Consider the following 19,117-nt stretch of genomic DNA (forward strand, 5'->3'; position numbering starts at 1 on the left):
ACTACTGTCTATCTATCTATGAAGCCTCTAATACTATGAGGGATGTCGGGACAAGACCCCTGATCATCCTAACAAACTGAAAAGACAAAACATAATAAAAGGGATCCTCCGGAAGCAAGGAGGCTCACCAAATGACTCTGGAGATCGACCGGATCAACGAAACGCTGGATGCTGATCCTGGTTGCCTGTATCTGCATCATAAAAGATGCAGGACAAATGGCGTCACTACATGGAATGTACGAGCGTGTGAGGGGAAATCTAAACATGATATAAGCTTGAACTAGAACTGAAGAAACAACTTACCTCGTCTCAACTCAACTCAACCTTAACTCATTTCAGTATAAAAGCAGCAATAGTAATGCAAGTATAATGAAAAGCTTTTAAAACAGTAGATAGAAACTCAATGTATTGAAAAATATAATATAACTCTATCTGTATATAAAAATACAAAATAACTTTATGGGAGATTCTCTAACCGACAACCATCACTATGAGCTATGTGATGATACAACGTCTAGCCCATGCTGCTAGAACTGTCCTATACTTTGCCAAGGTATAGGACCTACTAACTAAGTGGATTCACTAGTCTATGCTATAAGGCAATAAGGAATCATCTAAAAAGTATGACCTTTCTACCCACGTTAGCTACATGGTTTATGGAGGCTGTGAGTTGTATGAACTCTCTCTCATATCGGTGCTCAATACTACTCCCAAAAATATAATAGCTCATATGTTTTTTAAAAAATAACATTTTCTGTGGTTTGAGATTATTACTCAAAAAATCATTCTCTTAAAAGAGATGGTACTCAGAACTGCTCATGAAAACTCTTTTGGAAATCAGTGTTTCCTCTCTACTTAAATGTAAAAACATTTACTCTTGGGAATACTTAGTTCCCATATATCATTTTAAAGAAAATGAACTTATTTCTACTCTTCCTCAAACTCATATGCTCAAGTCTTAAAACAAGTTTTAAAAGGTTTGCAAAAGACTTCTCAAAAGACTCGAAAGAACTCTCAAGACTTGACTCTTAGCTCTACCTTGAATTTGAATTATGATTTCAAGGTTATGATTCATGTTATGAATTATTTATATATGTTTAGAAGTAGTTTAGAGTGTTTATAATACATAGGGATTGAAGGAACACTTTAAAGGAACTCTGATGGTTTAAACAACTGAAGACAGGACAGGGCAGGCGACCCTGGCGCACGCGCCAACCCCTGAACTACTGAAGTGTAGTTGGGGTGCACTGGCTGGCGCAGGGCGCCAGGCCCCAAACTACAGAGACCTCTTCCTGGCGCAGGGGGGCAGCCTCTGCTTAGATTTTTCTGATGAATTTTCTAACTCGTATTCTGACCCTAATTCATCTAGATTCGAATGGTTTCTTCCCCAATCACTTAGATTCGAACACCCCACAAAAACATCTCTTAAACTCTATATGATTATCTCAAGAACTCATCAAAATCCCAACAATCAAGATTACAATTGGAAACTTCAAGAAAACTCATCAAGAACTCAAATCCTTCAACTTCAAGAATGAAATTGCACTGAAAATAACATGATCGGCGTGTGGATGAACGAACCCAACACTATGAGAACTCACATACCTCTTAGGGATTAAACCATTGGCGAAACAACCTTTGATTCGCAAGAAAACTTGATGAACGCCTTGACTTTTCTCTTTTCTCCTCTTCTTGAACTTTTCTCAAAATCCTAAGCGTAAATTAGTTTGGGAAAACTAAACCAAATCAGTTTAGACCCCTAATTATTTACTAAAATGCTTAAATCCGAAAAGGTAAGGAAAAGACCAAAATACCCCTCATATTTTTGGGTAACTTTACTTAACTGGACCGGCTAATTTCAAATAGGCATATCTCCCTCATACAAGCTCGAAACTTAGCAAACTTGGTGGCGTTGGAATGAGGATGTAACACCCCAGAAATTTTTTTTGAGCTAAGACTCGAACCATCCTTCGTTGTGAGTAGGATTTTACCGAGGAATTTAAAATTTCTTAAATGCTAAGGTCACTAGATGTAGCACCTTGAGTTCCAAAAAGAACTAAAGAGAATTTATTCAAGTTATTCTTAAGTTCTTTAAGTTTTTGGTCAACTTCAAACGACCATAACTTTCAGTACATAATGAGTTAGGTTGCCCATAAGATATCAAATGAAAGGTCTTTGAATTATCTTTCCAAATCCACCAAGTTTGTTAATTTTTAAGCTCGTATGAGGTAGATATTCTCGTTTGAAGTCGGGCTGTCCAATTAAGGAAAGTTACCCGAAAATATGAAGGGTATTTTGGTCTTTTCCTTACCCAATCAGCTTAAAACGAATTTTAGTAATATTTTGGGGACAAATCTGATTTGGGTCAGTTTTCATAAATCCAAATACGCTTAGGGTTTTAGAAGAGAGTTCAAGAAGAGAAAATAGGAGAAAAGAGGAAGGGTTCAAAGCGTTCTCGAGATTCTTGAGTTTCTTTGTGGATTTTCACCATGGATTTGATCCCTAAGAGGTATGTAAGTTGTCATAGTGTTGGGTTCATTCACCCACATGCCAATCATGAGTTTCTTTTACAAATTTCATCCATAAGTTTTGATATATTGAGTTCTTGATAAGGGTTCTTGAAGTTTCATTCTAAATCTTGTTTTGTTGGGGTTTTGATGATTAGTGTGTACTTATGTTGAGTAATCTAATCCAAGTGATTGTGGAAGAAACCGTTCGATTCTAGGCGAGTTAGGGTCTGAAAACGACAAAGAAAAGTCGTCAAGGTTTGCAGGCATCCCTGGCACCCTGCTCCAGCCAGTGCACCCCAACCATACCTATGTAGGTAAAGGGATGGTGCCCTGCACCACTCATCGCACCAAGGTCGCCTGCCCCACCCCTTCTCCATCGTGTTTCCCGTTTGAGTCCTTTAAAAGGGTACCTTCAAGCCCTATCGATTCTAAACACTCTAAACTACTTCTAAACATCTAGAAATCATTCATAACGTAAATAATAACCTTGAAATCATAATTCAAATTCAAGGTAGAGCTAAGAGTTAAGTCTTGAGAGTTCTTTCGAACATTTTGAGGAAATCCCTTTGAGTCTTTTTGAGGAGTCTTCTACAACTTCTAATAACTTGTTTCAACACTCGAGCAAGTTAGTATGAGAATGAGAAGAATTTATTCATGAGTCTACATTATCATCAAGATATCCTTCATATCATGAATCATAACTCTTGAATTCATAATTCAAATTCAATAAAAGTTAAGAGTAGAGTTCGAGAAAGTCTTTGAGTTCAATTGTGAATCCTTTGAGATCAACTATCGATTTGAACTAAGTTTTGAGGAAGTAAGTATGAGAATGAGAAGAGTTGTATACATGAGTTCCATATTGTTATGCAGACCCTCGAGTCGAGTCGTTCATGCCCATAATTCCGCATAAACTTCATAAATTGAACATCTTTGAGAGGAGTAGTATCTTCAAGTTCTAAGTCTTGAGTTTTGAGTTCCTAACCCTTTTGAGATTATATTCCTAATCATGGAACTATTACATGTTACCCATGAAGTCCTTAAGTTGAGTAGTTCATGTCCACAATTCCACATGAACCCTATGAGTCAAGCAGTCTTGAGATGAGAAATATCATTGTGCCCTTGAGTTGAGTAGTTCATGCCTATAATTCTGCATGAACCCTCCGAGTCGAGCATTCTTGAGATGAGTAGTATCATTGACTCCTTGAGTTCTGGAGTTGTTGACTTCCAAGTATTGAGTTCTATGCATGGTTATTGAAAACTTTGAATTGAGTCATTCACGTCCATAATTCGGCATAAACCCTATTTTAAGAATTCTTTTTACAAATTGTTTTAAAACATGTTTTAAAGACTTGAGCACTGAGTTGAGGAAGAGTAGAGCTGAGTTCACTTTCTTTAAAATGATATATGGGAACTAAGTATTCCCAAGAGTAAATGTTTTTACATTTAAGATGAGAGGAAACTGAGATTTCCAAAAGAGTTTTGAGCAGTTTGAGTACCATCTATTTTAAGAGAAAGATTTTTGACTAATAATCTCAAACCACAGAAAAAGTTATGTTTTTAAAGTTATAAGATAGTTACATTTTGGGAGTAGTATTGAGCACCGCTATGGGGGAGAGTTCAGATAACTCACAGCCTTCATAAACTATGTAGCCAACGTGGGTAGAAAGGGTCATACTTTTTGGTGATTCCTTAATGTTTTAGCATAGACTAGTGGATCCACTTAGTAGTAGGTTCTATACCTCGGCAAAGTATAAGACGGCCCTGGTAGCGTGAGGCAAGACATTATATCATCACATTGCTCATAGTGATAGTTGTCAGTTAGAGAAACTCCCACAGAGATATTTTGTATTCTTATATACACAGAATTTATTTTGTATTTTTATATACAAACAATTTTTATTTTGTATTCCTGCATACAAACAAAGTTATATTGTATTTTCTAATACATTGAGTTGTTATCTACTGTCTTAAAAGCTTTCCATACATTGTATCTTTTATTGTTGCTTTATATTGAGCTAAGTATCCAGAGTCGAGTATCTTATTATTGAGTTGAGCCTTATTTCACTGAGTTGAATATATTATCATTGAGTTGATCCCTATTTTCTCTGAGTTGAGTTGAACTATGTTTCCTTGAGTTTAGTTGAACTATGTTTCTTTGAGTTGAGTTGAGTTGAGTTGAGTTGAGTGAGTTGAGAAGAGGTAAGTATGTTTATATTCCACCAGTTCAAGCTTATATTTATGCTTTAGAATTCCCCTTACATGCTCGTACATTTCATGTACTGAGCCATTTGGCCTGCATCAATTCATGATGCGGATACAGGTATTCAGGATCATCAATATGCGTTTCGTTGAGGTCATGGGATGTTCCAGTCACCTTTGGTGAGCCTTCTTATATTTCGGAGGACTTCACCTTTATATTACAGTTAGTAGTTTTGAGATATCGTGGGGCTTGTCCTGATATCCTTCTGTAATAGTAAAGGCTTCATAGATAGACAAAGTTGAGTAGTTTTCGGTATGTATCTTCTCTGAGTTGTTTTTACAAACTCTGAGTTTTCTATTGAGTATTGTTCAGATTATTTAAAAGTTGAGTATTTGAATTTAATTCAGTTTTTAAGCTTTTGTATGCTTGAGTTAGTTTTCCGCTTATAGTCATCCAGGATGAGGGTTCGCTTAGGGACCAACAATAGTTCTCGAGTGCCGGCCACGTCCAAGGTGTAGACTCGGGTCGTGACAAACTTGGTATCAGAGCACAAAGTTCAAGTGTCCTAGGAGCTCTTTATCTTCTTAGTCCATTATTTGGACTCAAACATTCTAGATCTATATTTTCATTCTTGTTTTTCGGTTGCATCCCCTATCCAAGATTGTTAGATGTTTTGGTATTATGACTTTCAAGTTATAGAGAGTTTTATTCTGCATTTTTTTTTTGTTAAATTTGAATTTATAGGAACTCAACCTTTTCATTGTTTTAAGACTATTTCCTTAACATTTTATATCATCACTTAGTTTATAATTGGTTTTTTGGTTAAACTTGGGTTGTTAGTTGGTTCTCCAACTAGAGGGTTAGTGTGGGTGTCACTTATGACGGGCCATGGTCGTGATGAAAATAGAGACAAAGTCCTAGGTTTGTTGATCTTGTTGTACCAAAATAGGTCTAGTAGAGTCTTGCGGAACAGTACAGAGACGTATGTGCTTTTCTTCAGGAGGCTACCATACATTAGGAAAAATCATCTCATTTATTTCCCTTTATTTTATAACTTGATTCCAATTGGTATTTGGCGATCCAAATTTATATCTAATCTTATTCATTATTCTGTCTGCAGATGGTAGATACTAGGTACAATAGAGCCAAAGTACTAGTTCCAGCGGCAGAACCAATGGTCAAAGGTAGAGGCAAAGGCACATGTAGAGGTAGGGGCAGAGGGAGGACCACACCCGCCAGAGGTGAAGCTCGAGAAGCTGCTGAGCTAAAGCTGGCAACCCATCCCCCACCTCATGTTCCCGTTGAGGAAGAGGTTAAAATGGAAATTGAAGAGGATGTTCAACCGAAAGTGGAGGCACAAGTTAGGGGTGCAGGTTTCCCCCTATCACTTCTAAAGTGATCCAACAAATACTGGATTTTCTGAGTGGTTTGGCAGGCATTGGAGCCACTCCTGCTACACCAGGTTCCAGCTACCCAACATGTTGATGCTATGACACTCAGAATGGATAGAGCTTTATGTATAGAGGCTTTCTTCCATATAGTGTTGGGTCCCGTTATGAATGGTTTTGATCATGAGGTTTTGACCAAATTTTTTAAGCGAAAGCCTCTAGTGTTGCATGGTACAAAGAGAAAGAATGCTTATGAGTTTATTTAAGGTCGTTATGAGAGGGTGGACAAGTTGGGTATTGTTCATCAGCATGGGGTAGAGTTTGCCCCCTTCCAGTTGCAAATTAATGTCAAGCAATACTAGAGAGCGTATGTGGCAGGAGTGTCGATTGTCGATCCTACCTTTATTGATTTGGACTCTGTTTCACGTATTATTTTTAGAGAAGTATGCTCCGCGTACTTAAAGAGACAGGAAGAAGGATGAATTTCTGGTCCTTGAACAAGGTTATATGTCTCTTATAGCCTATGAGGACAAATTTCATGCCTTGTCTCATTATGCTACTCAATTGGTAAGCACTTAGAAGGAGAGGATCTGCCTTTTGTGAAGGGACTGAACACAGACTTGGAGGTTTTATTGGTGCACATGACTTTAGCAGGGAAAAGATTCAATGAGGTAACAAATTTTGTTAATAAAATTGAGGGGATTCGACAAGTTGGGCAAGACAAGGAATAATCTAAGAGGCCCAAGAATGTGGGAATCTATAGTGGTTCCTACTCCAGAGGGTCTGGTCAGTCGGTGCTTTCAGCCCGTTTGATTCATTCAGCACTACCCACCTCTTTGGTGGCCATTCTAAGGTCACACAGCAGTCTCCAGATCAATGGTGGCATGAAACCTTTTATTCATCGGCAAGAAAGACAACGCTCGATCGAGCATGCTTCACTTGTGGTGAGGTGGGCCACTTTAGGAGAGACTGTCCTTATCTCCCAATAGGTAGACCAATACAGCTGCATACTAGAGTTGTAGTTCCCGCATGAGGTGTTGGTAATGGCAGAGTACACTCATATAGTAGGTGAGGTAGTAATCAAGAAGGTTGTAGGGGAAGAGTAAAGGGTAATACTGGGAGAGGAGTGTGTTGGTAATGGTAGAGGACACTCATATAGTGGGTGAGGTAGTAATCAAGAAGGTTGTAGGGGCAGAGTAAATGGTAATACTGGGAGAGGAGCGGCACAACCAGGTAGAGTGGTGGCCCAAAATTATGATAGGGCTCAGTTTTATGCCTTCCTAGGTAGGCCAGAAGCTAAGGCATTGATGTGAGGCTAAAAGTATACATATTTAATCATCATTTGCCTCATATTTAATCTTGTCATTGTCCTTTTTGAGCATAAGTTATATGAATTATTCTTATGTTGTGTATTTTACTTGTAGGATTAAAATGGTATGAAGATGAAGAAATTTGGAGCAGAGATGGATTAAAAAACAAGAAATCATACAAAGAAATCAAGCAGGTAGCTTGATAAATTAAATTTAATATAATAATATATTTATGCATATGTGGTTAGCAATAGCAGTTAAAATCGCTCTTTCAAATTTTGTTATTGCTGCCACGTGTCATGATGCGAAGACCTTTCAAATTTATAAGGAAATGGGCAAAAAAATTAAACGCGGTTCCAGCAAACACGAAAAAAGGAATTATTTTGTATTTGGGTTTCCTAATTTGTTTCGGACTCAATTTTTTTATTTGAAGTTTCTATATCAATAATAGTCCATAAGAATAATTCTTCAACTAACCCAAGAAATAATACACAACATATAACTTAGAGTTTATAGCTTGAGAATTTTTGAAGAGCCACCATGAAGGCTAGAGAACTTTGGATTATTCTTTCTTCTCCTTTATTGTTTATTTTTATTCGTGATTATTGAAAGATATTTTAGCTATTGTTCTTACCTTTTCATGATTAACACAAATACATTTATTTTAATAAATTTTGATAGTGTTTTTGAGATAATGTGTAGCAAAATTTCATAACTAGGGTTGTGGGAACCATGATGAATTATTAAAGTAAGTTAATGTAAAAAGTGATTCTTGACTGATTTTTATGCATGTATTGTTGATTTTTTTGCTTTGATTGCCTTTTAATGGTACGCTGCATTAAAACTCACCTTATTCCTACTTGCCTGATCAAGAAAGTAACGAATAGGAAAAGAGATTAAACAACAAAGATTTAGCGTGATAATCCGCCATCTAATAGCCTGAACCCAGAGTGTGAAGGCTAATTTGGGGTCAAGGTTGAGGGTAGTAAAGCACACATCTGTAGACCGACCAAGTTGCATGGTGAAATTCCCTACTTGGATGACCAATCACTTAGGAGATACCTAACTTATCGATCTTGCATGCTAAAAATTGAAATAGATCACTAGTACAATATTCTTGCTATGTTATGAAATCATAAGGAACACATTCCTAGTTATTTTTAATAATCGAAATACAAATAAATACTTAGTTCCAAGCTATTGTTATTCTTTTTTTTTTGTTTCAATTTAAATCCCCCATTTTTAAATAACGTCTACCGAGTTAAATATTGGCTATTGACAATATTCTTCCATATTCTCCATAGGATCAACCCCGAGTCATAGTTGGATAAATATATTGTAAACGACTATTTATATTTCTTTTCAAAAAGTATATTTGGATCTTATCAGGCATCAGCCGCCTTGATAATTGGTATTATTCTTGTCTGTGACCAGATGTCTTCTATTTTGTTTGATCCGGGTTCCACTTATTCATATGTATCTATTAGTTTTTCTTTGGGAAGTGACTTGACTTCTGATATTCTTATGCCCTTGTTTATGTTGCTACCCCGGTTGGAGAGTATGTGGTAGTAACCCAAGTGTATCGTTCTTGTTCTATGATGTTTATGGGTCTACATATCTTATTTTGTATATGGTAGATTTTAATGTGATTTTGGGTATGACTTGGTTGTCTCGTTATCATGTTGTTTTGAATTGCAATTCTAAGAAAATAACTCTAAAGATTCTGGATAGGGATAAGCTAGAGTGGGAAGGTGTGTACATGCCTAAGCCAGTAAAGATCATATCCTACATTCGCGTGGGAAGGATGGTGAGACGGATTGTCTAGCCTACTTAGCCTGTCTCTGGGATGTTAGTGTAGAGTCATCTTCCATCGTGTCCATTCCAATATTTTCATATTTTCCTAAGGTGTTTCCTACAGATTTTCCAGGCATGCCTCCGAATAGGGATATAGATGTCTACATAGATTTGGAGTTGGGCACTCATCCCAGCTCTATACCTTTATATCGCATGGCCCCAACTAAGTTGAGATAACTCAAGGCTTAACTTCAAGATCTTTTAGCTAAGGGATTTGTTCACCCTAGGGAAATGCCTTGGGGTGCTCTTATGTTGTTTGTAAAAAAATGAATGGTAGTATGAGAATGTGCGTAGACTACAAGCAGTTGAACAAGGTCACTATTCGTAATAAGTACCCTTCACCTCACATATATGATCCGTTCAACCAATTTTAGGGTGCTTTAGTGTTCTCTAAAATTGATTTGTGATCTTGATATAACCAGTTAAATATTAGAGTAAAAGACATACCTATGACAGGCTTCAGGACTCGGTATGGGCATTATGAGTTCTTGGTACTATCCTTCACGTTAAATAATGCACCAACAACCTTTATGAGTTTGATGAATGGGGTCTTCAAGCCCTACTTAGATTCTTTTGTGATTGTATTAATTTATTATATTCATATGTATTCCAAAAGTAAGTAAGAGCATGCAAAACACCTTCATAGTGTTCTGGGTATCCTCGGAAAGAAGAAACTAAATGCTAAGTTCTCCAAGTGTGTATTTTGGTTGACTTCAGTAGCCTTTTGGGGAATGTGGTTTCAAAAGAAGAGGTGATGGTGGACCCCCAAGAGATTAAGGAAGTTAAGAATTGGGTTCAATCAAACTCTGTGATATAGGAAGAGCTTTGTGGGTCTTGCTAGCTACTACAATAGGTTTGTTAAGAATTTTGCTTTTATTGCTATGCATCTGACCCGAATGACTAAAGAATGAGGTGCCATTTGAGTGGTATGGCAAGTGTGAAGATAGTGTTCAAAAGCTCAAGACACTCTTAACTACGACCCCCATCTTAACATTACTAGTGGAAGGTTAGGATTTCATTGTTTATTGTGATGCTTCACATTCGGGCTTGGTTGTTGTGTTGATACATAACATGGATATTATAGTTTATGCTTCCAGATAGTTGAAGATCCATGAGAGGAACTACCCCACCCATGATTTAGAGTTGGCAGCAGTAGTGTTTGCTCTTAAGATCTGGTAGCATTATCTGTATGGGGTCAAGTGTGAGGTGTTCATTGATCATCACAGTCTTTAGCAAGTATTTACTTAGAAGGATTTGAATTTGAGACATAAAAGATTGATGGATTTGTTAATAGGCTACGATGTGACCATTTAGTACCATTCATGTAAGGCCAATGTGGTGGTGCACACTTTAAGTTGGAAGACGGTTAGTATGGGAAATTTGGCTTTATTAGGGATGTCCAAGCGACCCTTAGCTAGAGATATTTAGGATTTGAAATCTTAGTTCATGCAATAAGGTATCTCTAAGAAAGGTGGGTGTTAGCTAGTATTGAGGCTAAGCTCACCTTTAGAAAAGAAATAGAAGCTAGGCAGTTTGAGGATGAGAACTTGAATAGGCTTAGGAATAAAATGGTGTCTGGAAATATTCTAGATGCTACCTTAGATGCAGGCAGTGTACTTAGTTTTAGAGGAAGAATTTGTGTTCCTTAGGTTGGTGACTTGATATAAAATGTGTTGGTAGAGTCTCATGGTTTGCGGTATTCCATGTATTTGGGTAAAACGAAGATGTATTGGGATTTGAGGCAGCTATATTAGTGGCATGGAATGAAGAGAAAGATATATCCGAGTATGTGTCCAAGTGTTAGAATTCTCATCAGGTAAAATATGAGCATAAAAGACTTGCCGATTTACTCTAGAGAATGTCCATTCCTAAGTGGAAGTGGGAAAGATTAGCCATGGACTTTATAGTGGGACTCCTTAAGATTTTGGGGAAGTACGATTCTATTTGGGTTATCGTTGGCAATTTGACTAAATCAGCTCATTTTATTCAAGTAAGGGTGGATCACAACTCTCTACAACTGGCCAAGATATATGTTAAGTAGATAGTAAGGCTGCACGGGGTGCCCCTTTCTATCATTTTTGACAAAGGCATTTTACTTCTAAGTTATAGGGTAAGTTCCATGAAGCATTGGGCACTCTAGCCCACTTTTAGTATGTCTTTTCACCTACAGAAGGATGGCTAGTCAAACAGAACTATCCTGGTGTTAGAGGATATATTAAGAGCATGTGTGATCGACTTTGAAGGTCATTGGGGCTAGTTCTTGCCTCTATGTGAGTTTTCTTATAATACTCCCCTCCCCCCCCCCCCCCGTTCCCTTTTTATATGTCATCCCTTTCTATAAATTGTAGGACCAAAATACTTGTCATTTCATAAAATCAATGCATCAATTACCATATTCTTATTATACCCTTGATAAATTAGTTAATTAGTCTTGAAAATATATACTTTGACCAACCTAGGAAAACTAATAAGTAATTAATATTCATTGGAGTACTTGATACATTGATTAATTACTCTCTCTCCATTCACTATTCTATAAAAATCTAATTTTGAAAATAAACTCAAAATTTAAATAGTCATCCAAATGCATTTTAATTTTTGAAATCTAGCATATTCATCATTTATTGAAAAATTGATTTAAGAAAATATTAAATAAGGGTAAAAGGGTATAATTAATTAATTTCTTAATGCAAGTGCAATCTAAAAAGGTGACATATAAAAAGGAATGGAAGGAGTAACAATTATCATTTCAGCATATATATAGCACTACTCGAGGCACTCTATGGGATGAGATGTAGATCACCTATAGGGTGGTTTGGGGCCAGTGATTTGATGCCCTTGGGTGTTGATCGAGTGTAGGTAGCTCAAGAGAAGGTAAGAAACATCAAACCCAAGTTGTTGGTAGCTCAGAGTAGGCAGAAAAAGTATGCAGACCGTAAGGTAAGGGACATGACTTTTCAAGTTGCTGAGCAAGTGTTGTTGAAGGTGTCACATATGAAGGGAGTGGTGTGGTTTGGTAAGAAAGGTAAGCTTATCCCTCATTGCATTGGTCCAATCAAGATCCTTGACCATATGGGGCCAGTGGCTTACAGGTTAGCACTGCCACCCAACTTATTTATAGTCCATCATGTTTTTCGTGTTTCTATGCTAAAGAAGTACCATAGGGATGGAGATTATATCATCAAGTGGGACTCGATAGTACTAGACAAGGATTTGCAATATGAGGAGGATTTGGTGACGATTCTTGATCGGGATGTCTGGAAGTTGAGGACAAATGAGATCAAATCAGTAAAGGTCCAGTGCAAACATCTTCCGATTGAGGAAGCTTCCTGGGAGACCGAATGGGACATGTGAGAAAAGTACCCTCACTTGTTCGAGGATTCAAGTACTACCCTCTTTTCTAATTTAGCCAAGTTTTCATATTTGATCACTTGGGGACGAGCGACAGATAAATTGATATCTATTGTAACGACCCACCCAGATCGTTAAGATTAGGCCAATGGTGGAAAAAATTGAGCCAAAAAACTATTCGATTGGTGATCTAATATTTTTAGGCTAAGCTAATCTCAAATGAAATCTGATCAATATGAGGTCTAGGGCCATTAGGGAATAGGCATGGTGATTTGTCTAGGCTTGGTTTATGTTTTCTAGTAGACAAGACATTAAGGAATCCATAAGGCCTTTCAAAATCGAAATTAGATGAGTAGAACTTCTGGTATTGGATTTTGTCATGAAGGGGTTGGTTTAGAATGTTAAAATTCGAAGGAGTGTTGCGAAATGGGGGTTTGGGTGAGGATATATGAAGTTCTGCCTCCATAAAACCAGCTATAGCGGATGTCACACTATTATAGTGGGATGAATTAATTCCCACTATAGCGGGTGGACCGCTATGGCAACGCCGCTATAGCGGGTTGGGCTGCTATAGCGTGGTTAGTCGGGGTTTTGTGCAGAAAAGTCTCAAAAACCTCTATTTTCTACAACTTCGTTCTTAGAACTTGGAAGGCCAATTTAGGGCAATTTCCTTAAATTTTCCACCCAATTCTTCGATTAAGGTAAGTTAATTACTTCCCCAACTTGTAATTTGATTCTTAATCTTTATAATCTAGGTTGTTGATCTTGGGGGAAATGTTTTAAAGTTAAGTTGGAAAGAGCCCTTGATGGGTAGAATGATCATGAGAATGACCTGCGGTTAGGATCAAGTGATAGCCAGATATTGTTAGACCATCTTTTATTGATTATTTGGTTTTATTATGGTTTATACCAAGAACAAGACAAAATTCATAACAAAGGGGAAGCTTCAGTTTTCTAGAGTTTTGGGGGATTGATTTGAGGTAGGTGATGGTTGTTGTTTTCTCATATATATATATTATGTGCTTGTTAAATGCATCGTTAGTAATGCATGCATGCTACATGATCACATAATTTTAAAAGGAATAATGTGAAATGTAAGATGTTAAGAATCACATACAATGAATGTGTTACATGAATGTACATGAGTGATTATGATTCATTATGATTTGTGATTGTGTTGTGTGTGTTGATGATTGGGATCGGGTGCCACACTAGTACACTAACTTGGTATCGAGTACCATACGTTACACTAATTTGGGATCGGGTACCACGTCGGTACACTAACTTGGGATCGGGTGCAACGCCGACACATTAATAGTGTGTATGAGTGGGTTCCATGAGAAAACCAAACTGACTTGATGTGTTGTGATAATTCATGTTGCTATGCATACAAATTACAGGCTATGTTATATTATGTTGTGATGGTGTATTATGTGCTTACTAAGTTATGGTTGCCTATCCATATTTCGTATATAGAAACTAGCCGATGATCCTACCAGTACACCATTGTTCTGTGTTGATACTTACACTTTCTCTCTCTTTATTGAGTACAAGACATCTTGAAGCAGATGTTTCGCGCCTCAATTGTGAAACCATTGAAATCTGACTCCAAGGGTGAGTCACTTCCTCCAGAATTCTATGGATTCCTCTTTATGTTCTCAGTCCATTATTCAGACTCCAACATTCTAGACCTATATTTTTATTTTTGTTTTGGGTTGTATCCCCTATCCTAGATTGTTAGATCGATATTTTGGTACTATGACTTTCAGGTTCCAAGAAACTCAACATATTCATTGTTTTAAGACTATTCCTTAGTCTTCTATATCATGGCTTAGTTCTTAATTGGTTGTCGGGTTGAGAATACTCAAAAAAATTATTATTGGGCCATGTAATTTGTGATAAATGGGCTTCACTTTCACAATAATTGAATGAGGCCATAGGGCCCCCATTCCGACCACATCTTACATTGAATCCGGTGACCATTATTTATGTAACGCGCTTTAATTAAGTAAACCGCAAACCAAACACGACCTGCCCACTCGTCCAAAAGCAGACTTCAATCACACAAAATAATAAATAAAAAGAAAAGGCCAAAAGAAGAAGAAAATGAAAGCAAAAAAGAAGAAAACACCATCACTACATCACACTTTTCTCACATAACCCCTTTTTCCTTTTCCTTTTTTCTTCTTCTTTGATGAGCTCTACCATTTTGACTTGCTTCATTCTTCACAGATCAGGTTTACTTTCTAATTTTTACTCTTGATCTATCAATTTTATACCTCAAGTTCACTTTTTTTTGTTTAAACTAGGGTTTTTCTTTTTATATTTATGTATGAATCTAGAGAAGGATTTGATGATTTAACTATTGATGTTTATGGATATGTTAAAGTGATCTTGAAGTGGATATTAGTTATGGGTAGTTCTATGTTTCTTCAATTTTGAGTTAAGGTTTAAGTTATGATTCGATCTACCTGAAAGTTCAGCTGTTTGATCTGAATCTAACTCATATCTGTCATGTTATAGATCCACTTCACCCGATTTAGCTAGCTTCGTTTCCCCTTTTCTTTTTTTTTTGTTGAAAAAATGTTTGAAATGATTGATTTTGTTTTTTTGTAAAAAGACTATTTCTGGATCCTTAACAAAAACTGAACTTTTTGCTATACCTTGCTTCATTTTCCTACTATGTTTAGGGATTTGTGGGTCAAAGCATACAATCTTTGGTAAAAATTTGAACAGCAATTCTTTAAATTTGATGGAGTAGGTAAAATTATTTAAGAAATGTTTGAAACTGTCATAGTTCAAGAAAGAACTACTATTATAGCTCAAATAGGAAGTGTCATATAAACATGGATCCCTACGAGGAGTATTTTGCTTAAACTTCAGAAGGGGTTATGTTCTTTTTTTGTAGTTGCAGTCGTGACTAAATTTTTAGCCTTGTTTGTTAAAACTGAGGAAGAAGAGAGGAAACAGTACATATGGTTTTCGCAGCTGAAGAGAGCAAGTTCGATAAAGCAGAACTTGTGTTTATCTTTCTTGCTTGGTTTTCATTTGTGTTTATCTTTAGTTCTTACTGTTTTCTCCTTTTCATGTATTTGAGCTCTATTTTTGTTGGAAAATTAAAAATGGGGAGATGATTGAGGAGAGAGGATTTATAAAGAAAAGTATTATGCTGATAATTGTGTTCCCTTGTGTTGGCATGTACTGGCTTATTCTTGAACTTGAGAAGTATAATGACTCAAATTTCATTTGGTACTTTTTGTGGTTTGAAACCTCAAAATATGTTTCTCAAGAACAAGTTTCTTCTGCTTATGTGAATGTCGAGTTTATATGAAAGTGTTTTATAGTTTGAATTGGTATGGTGTACTGTATCCAGCAGATTCCTCTCTTCTTGATAACTTCAGTGGGCTTAAAGCCTGCTTTAATCAATTAAATTTATTTTCCACGATTGTCCAGTTTATTTATACCAGCACGGTTGATGACAAGAAAGTAATGTGGAGCAAAACTTACTGGCTGGAAGTTAAAAATTATGTTGAATTTTGGAGCACATTCATCTCTTCTTTAGTTTTCTGCTTACTTTGTGTCATTGTGTTGTACACTTACTCTTGATATGAGACCAATTTTTTGTGCTTATATAAGGACTTTGCTGGAAGACCTATTCTGTGCTTTGCTTTTCAGATTTTGACCTTAGTTGTTTAACTTGCAATGTTCTATGATTGCGTTATGCAGGATAGTCTGTCGTGCTGCGTTAGCTGTTGTGATCTTTTTTGTATTTTAGCTTTGAAGTCCACCATGTAATGAAGATTATACCCAGGGCTTTTTGATCTGTAAGTTCTATGCCTTAAAATTTACATTTTCCTTTTCTATACCTTGACTAGGTTTTTTGCAAATAATGTTGTAAATAAAGAGGAAAATAGGATTCATTACTCCGACTCCTTTCAATAATTTGCAGTCGCGAACTGAAGCTAGACTATATGTTAGAGGAACTACAGTAATGGTATGGATTTGGTTTATGATCAGAGGTTACAAAAGTATATCGACCGTCTATGATAATCAATGTTACCATTAATTACCATAGATGTCCAACCACACTTTTCTTGCATTTTAATGATTTACGACTTGCCTTTGATAAACAACGAGCCTACTTTTCCTCATAATTTTTTAAGAAGCAACTACTCCTTGAATGTCAAGGTTTCTATTAAAATAGTTCTGCTAAAAACCATTTACAAGTAATCAGCACTTGCATATAAGTTCTTAAGCAAGACAGTGGTGAGCTAAGGGACGTAAAAGTTGATACTTGCTGGATTACATTGCTTTCATTTACGAAAAAACAGAGTGCAGCCACTAGAAATATTTTGAGAATGTAGAAGCGGGTAGGTCTTGTCATAATAAATATGATATAAGAACCACAAATGTGGTGGGAATTTCTGCTCACACAAAATCCCATATGCAGTAGACATAGCTTAAGTAATAAGTAAAACTTAATTAAGTTGGTGTTTGTATTTACAAATCTTCCCTGCTCTGTTACCAAGCTCAGAGGTTTGTAAGACAGATCGAGTTTTACCAAAATAACAAAATTTCCTTTCGTATTCTTTGTTCATGAATGCACTGGGATCCCAACCTAGAAAACATAATGCCTTTCACTAGAAATGCTTCATACACACAAAAAGGGCTCTTTAGAATTCTTAGTCTTATTATATTTCTTTTTTCCTGAAAATTGCAGGTCTACTTATTTTAAACTTCACCAGATTCAGCTTTTTTTTTGCGAAGAATATGTCTGTATTACCAAAAACTGATTCTATCCAAATTAGAGAAGTATGGAGCGATAATCTTGAGGAGGAATTTGCTTTGATTCGTCAAATTGTGGATGACTATCCTTACATTGCCATGGACACTGAGTTTCCAGGGGTGGTGCTTCGTCCTGTTGGTAATTTCAAGCATATCAATGAGTATAACTATCAGACCTTGAAGGACAATGTTGATATGTTGAATTTGATTCAGTTGGGTCTCACATTTTCCGACGAAAATGGCAATCTACCTACTTGTGGGAGTGAATACTACTACATTTGGCAATTCAACTTTCGTGAGTTCGACACAAGTGCAGATATTTTTGCAAATGATTCAATCGAATTGCTGATTCAGTCTGGGATTGATTTCAAGAAGAACAATGAAATGGGTATTGATGCGAAACAGTTTGGTGAGCTCTTAATGTCTTCTGGAATCGTTTTGAATGACATGGTTCATTGGGTGACATTTCACAGTGGGTATGATTTTGGGTACTTGCTCAAATTATTAACTTGTAGGACCTTACCGGAAACACAAGCAGGGTTCTTTGATTTGCTAAACATGTACTTTCCGCTGGTTTATGACATCAAGCACCTGATGAAGTTCTGTAATAGCCTTCATGGTGGCTTGAACAAGTTGGCGGAACTACTGGAACTTGAGAGGGTCGGTATTTGTCATCAAGCAGGTTCAGATAGCTTACTTACCTCGTGTGCCTTCAAGAAGTTAAAAGATAACTTCTTTAATGGGTCTACCGAGAAGTATGCAGGTGTCCTGTATGGTCTTGGCGTTGAGTATGGATCTGATAATAAATAGATTGACTTTGTGTACTTACTAGAAAATAAAATAGAAGGAAAGGGTTCAGTGTATGTCAAGTGGGGTAGGTAATGTATCATGTGTCTGTAAGAAATTAATTGTGATAAAAGTATTTGTAAGACAGTTTGGACTTTCACTGAGGGTACTCAGTTTCTAATCCATTGTTTAATCAGCTTTGAGCTTTTTACAGCAAGACAAGTTTGTGTCTCTACCTTCACTCATTTCTAATCTACGAAGAGATGCTGCAGCCTTCTAGTTAATCCATTGCTACCTCCAACAATAGGGCTCTTCACCAACTTGATGTCTAGAATGCTTTCGTACATGGTGACCTCCAAGAAAGTGTTTTCATGGTCCAATTGTCTGGATACACAAACACACATCTTCTTTACCTATATAGCTAAAACAGGCTATATGTGCTTACTTCATTTCTTGCTGGCTATGGATTTCAAATGTTCCAAAACTGATGCATCTGTATTTATTTATAATTCTGATCCTCTTGGTTTACATCAATGCTTGTTATGACAGGGAGCAACTCCTTTTTTCTAGAGTCAATTATATCTAGACTTGGTGCCGTTTAGTCATTTTTCTTGGGTATTCACGTAACACGCCACTCAAATGACCCTTCCTTATCATAACTCTAGTATGGTTCTAGCATTCTTGCAAAGGGGAGATATGCAGACTTGCAAATCATTGTTGTCAGTGGCAAACGAGCGAGTTGAATCGAATATGAGTCGATCGAAAATGAATTGAATAAAAATGGATAAATATGGGTACTCATATTATAGTAGAGATCTTGTTAAAAGCATTTAAAAACAAAATCTTTTTAAATTTTTTATCACTCCACCCTCCCTATCAGCTCTCCTACCCCTATTCCTAAAAAAAATAATTTGTTTTTTATAATCTTTTTTA

At 36.6% G+C, this 19,117-nt stretch overlaps 1 protein-coding gene across 1 annotated transcript; it reads left to right on the top strand.

The window, feature by feature from the left end:
* The first annotated feature begins 14,624 nt into the window (after positions 1–14,624).
* LOC102595031 (probable CCR4-associated factor 1 homolog 7) lies at positions 14,625–18,468 on the top strand. The gene is made up of 3 exons (XM_006356867.2): positions 14,625–14,850; positions 16,340–16,437; positions 17,334–18,468. The coding sequence occupies exon 3, from the start codon at positions 17,384–17,386 to the stop codon at positions 18,206–18,208; it is 825 nt and encodes a 274-aa protein (XP_006356929.1). The 5' UTR covers positions 14,625–14,850; positions 16,340–16,437; positions 17,334–17,383; the 3' UTR covers positions 18,209–18,468.
* Positions 18,469–19,117: the final 649 nt, after the last annotated feature.

The sequence above is a fragment of the Solanum tuberosum genome, unplaced genomic scaffold (genome assembly GCF_000226075.1).
Source record: "Solanum tuberosum cultivar DM 1-3 516 R44 unplaced genomic scaffold, SolTub_3.0 scf00237, whole genome shotgun sequence".
NCBI lineage: Eukaryota > Viridiplantae > Streptophyta > Magnoliopsida > Solanales > Solanaceae > Solanum > Solanum tuberosum.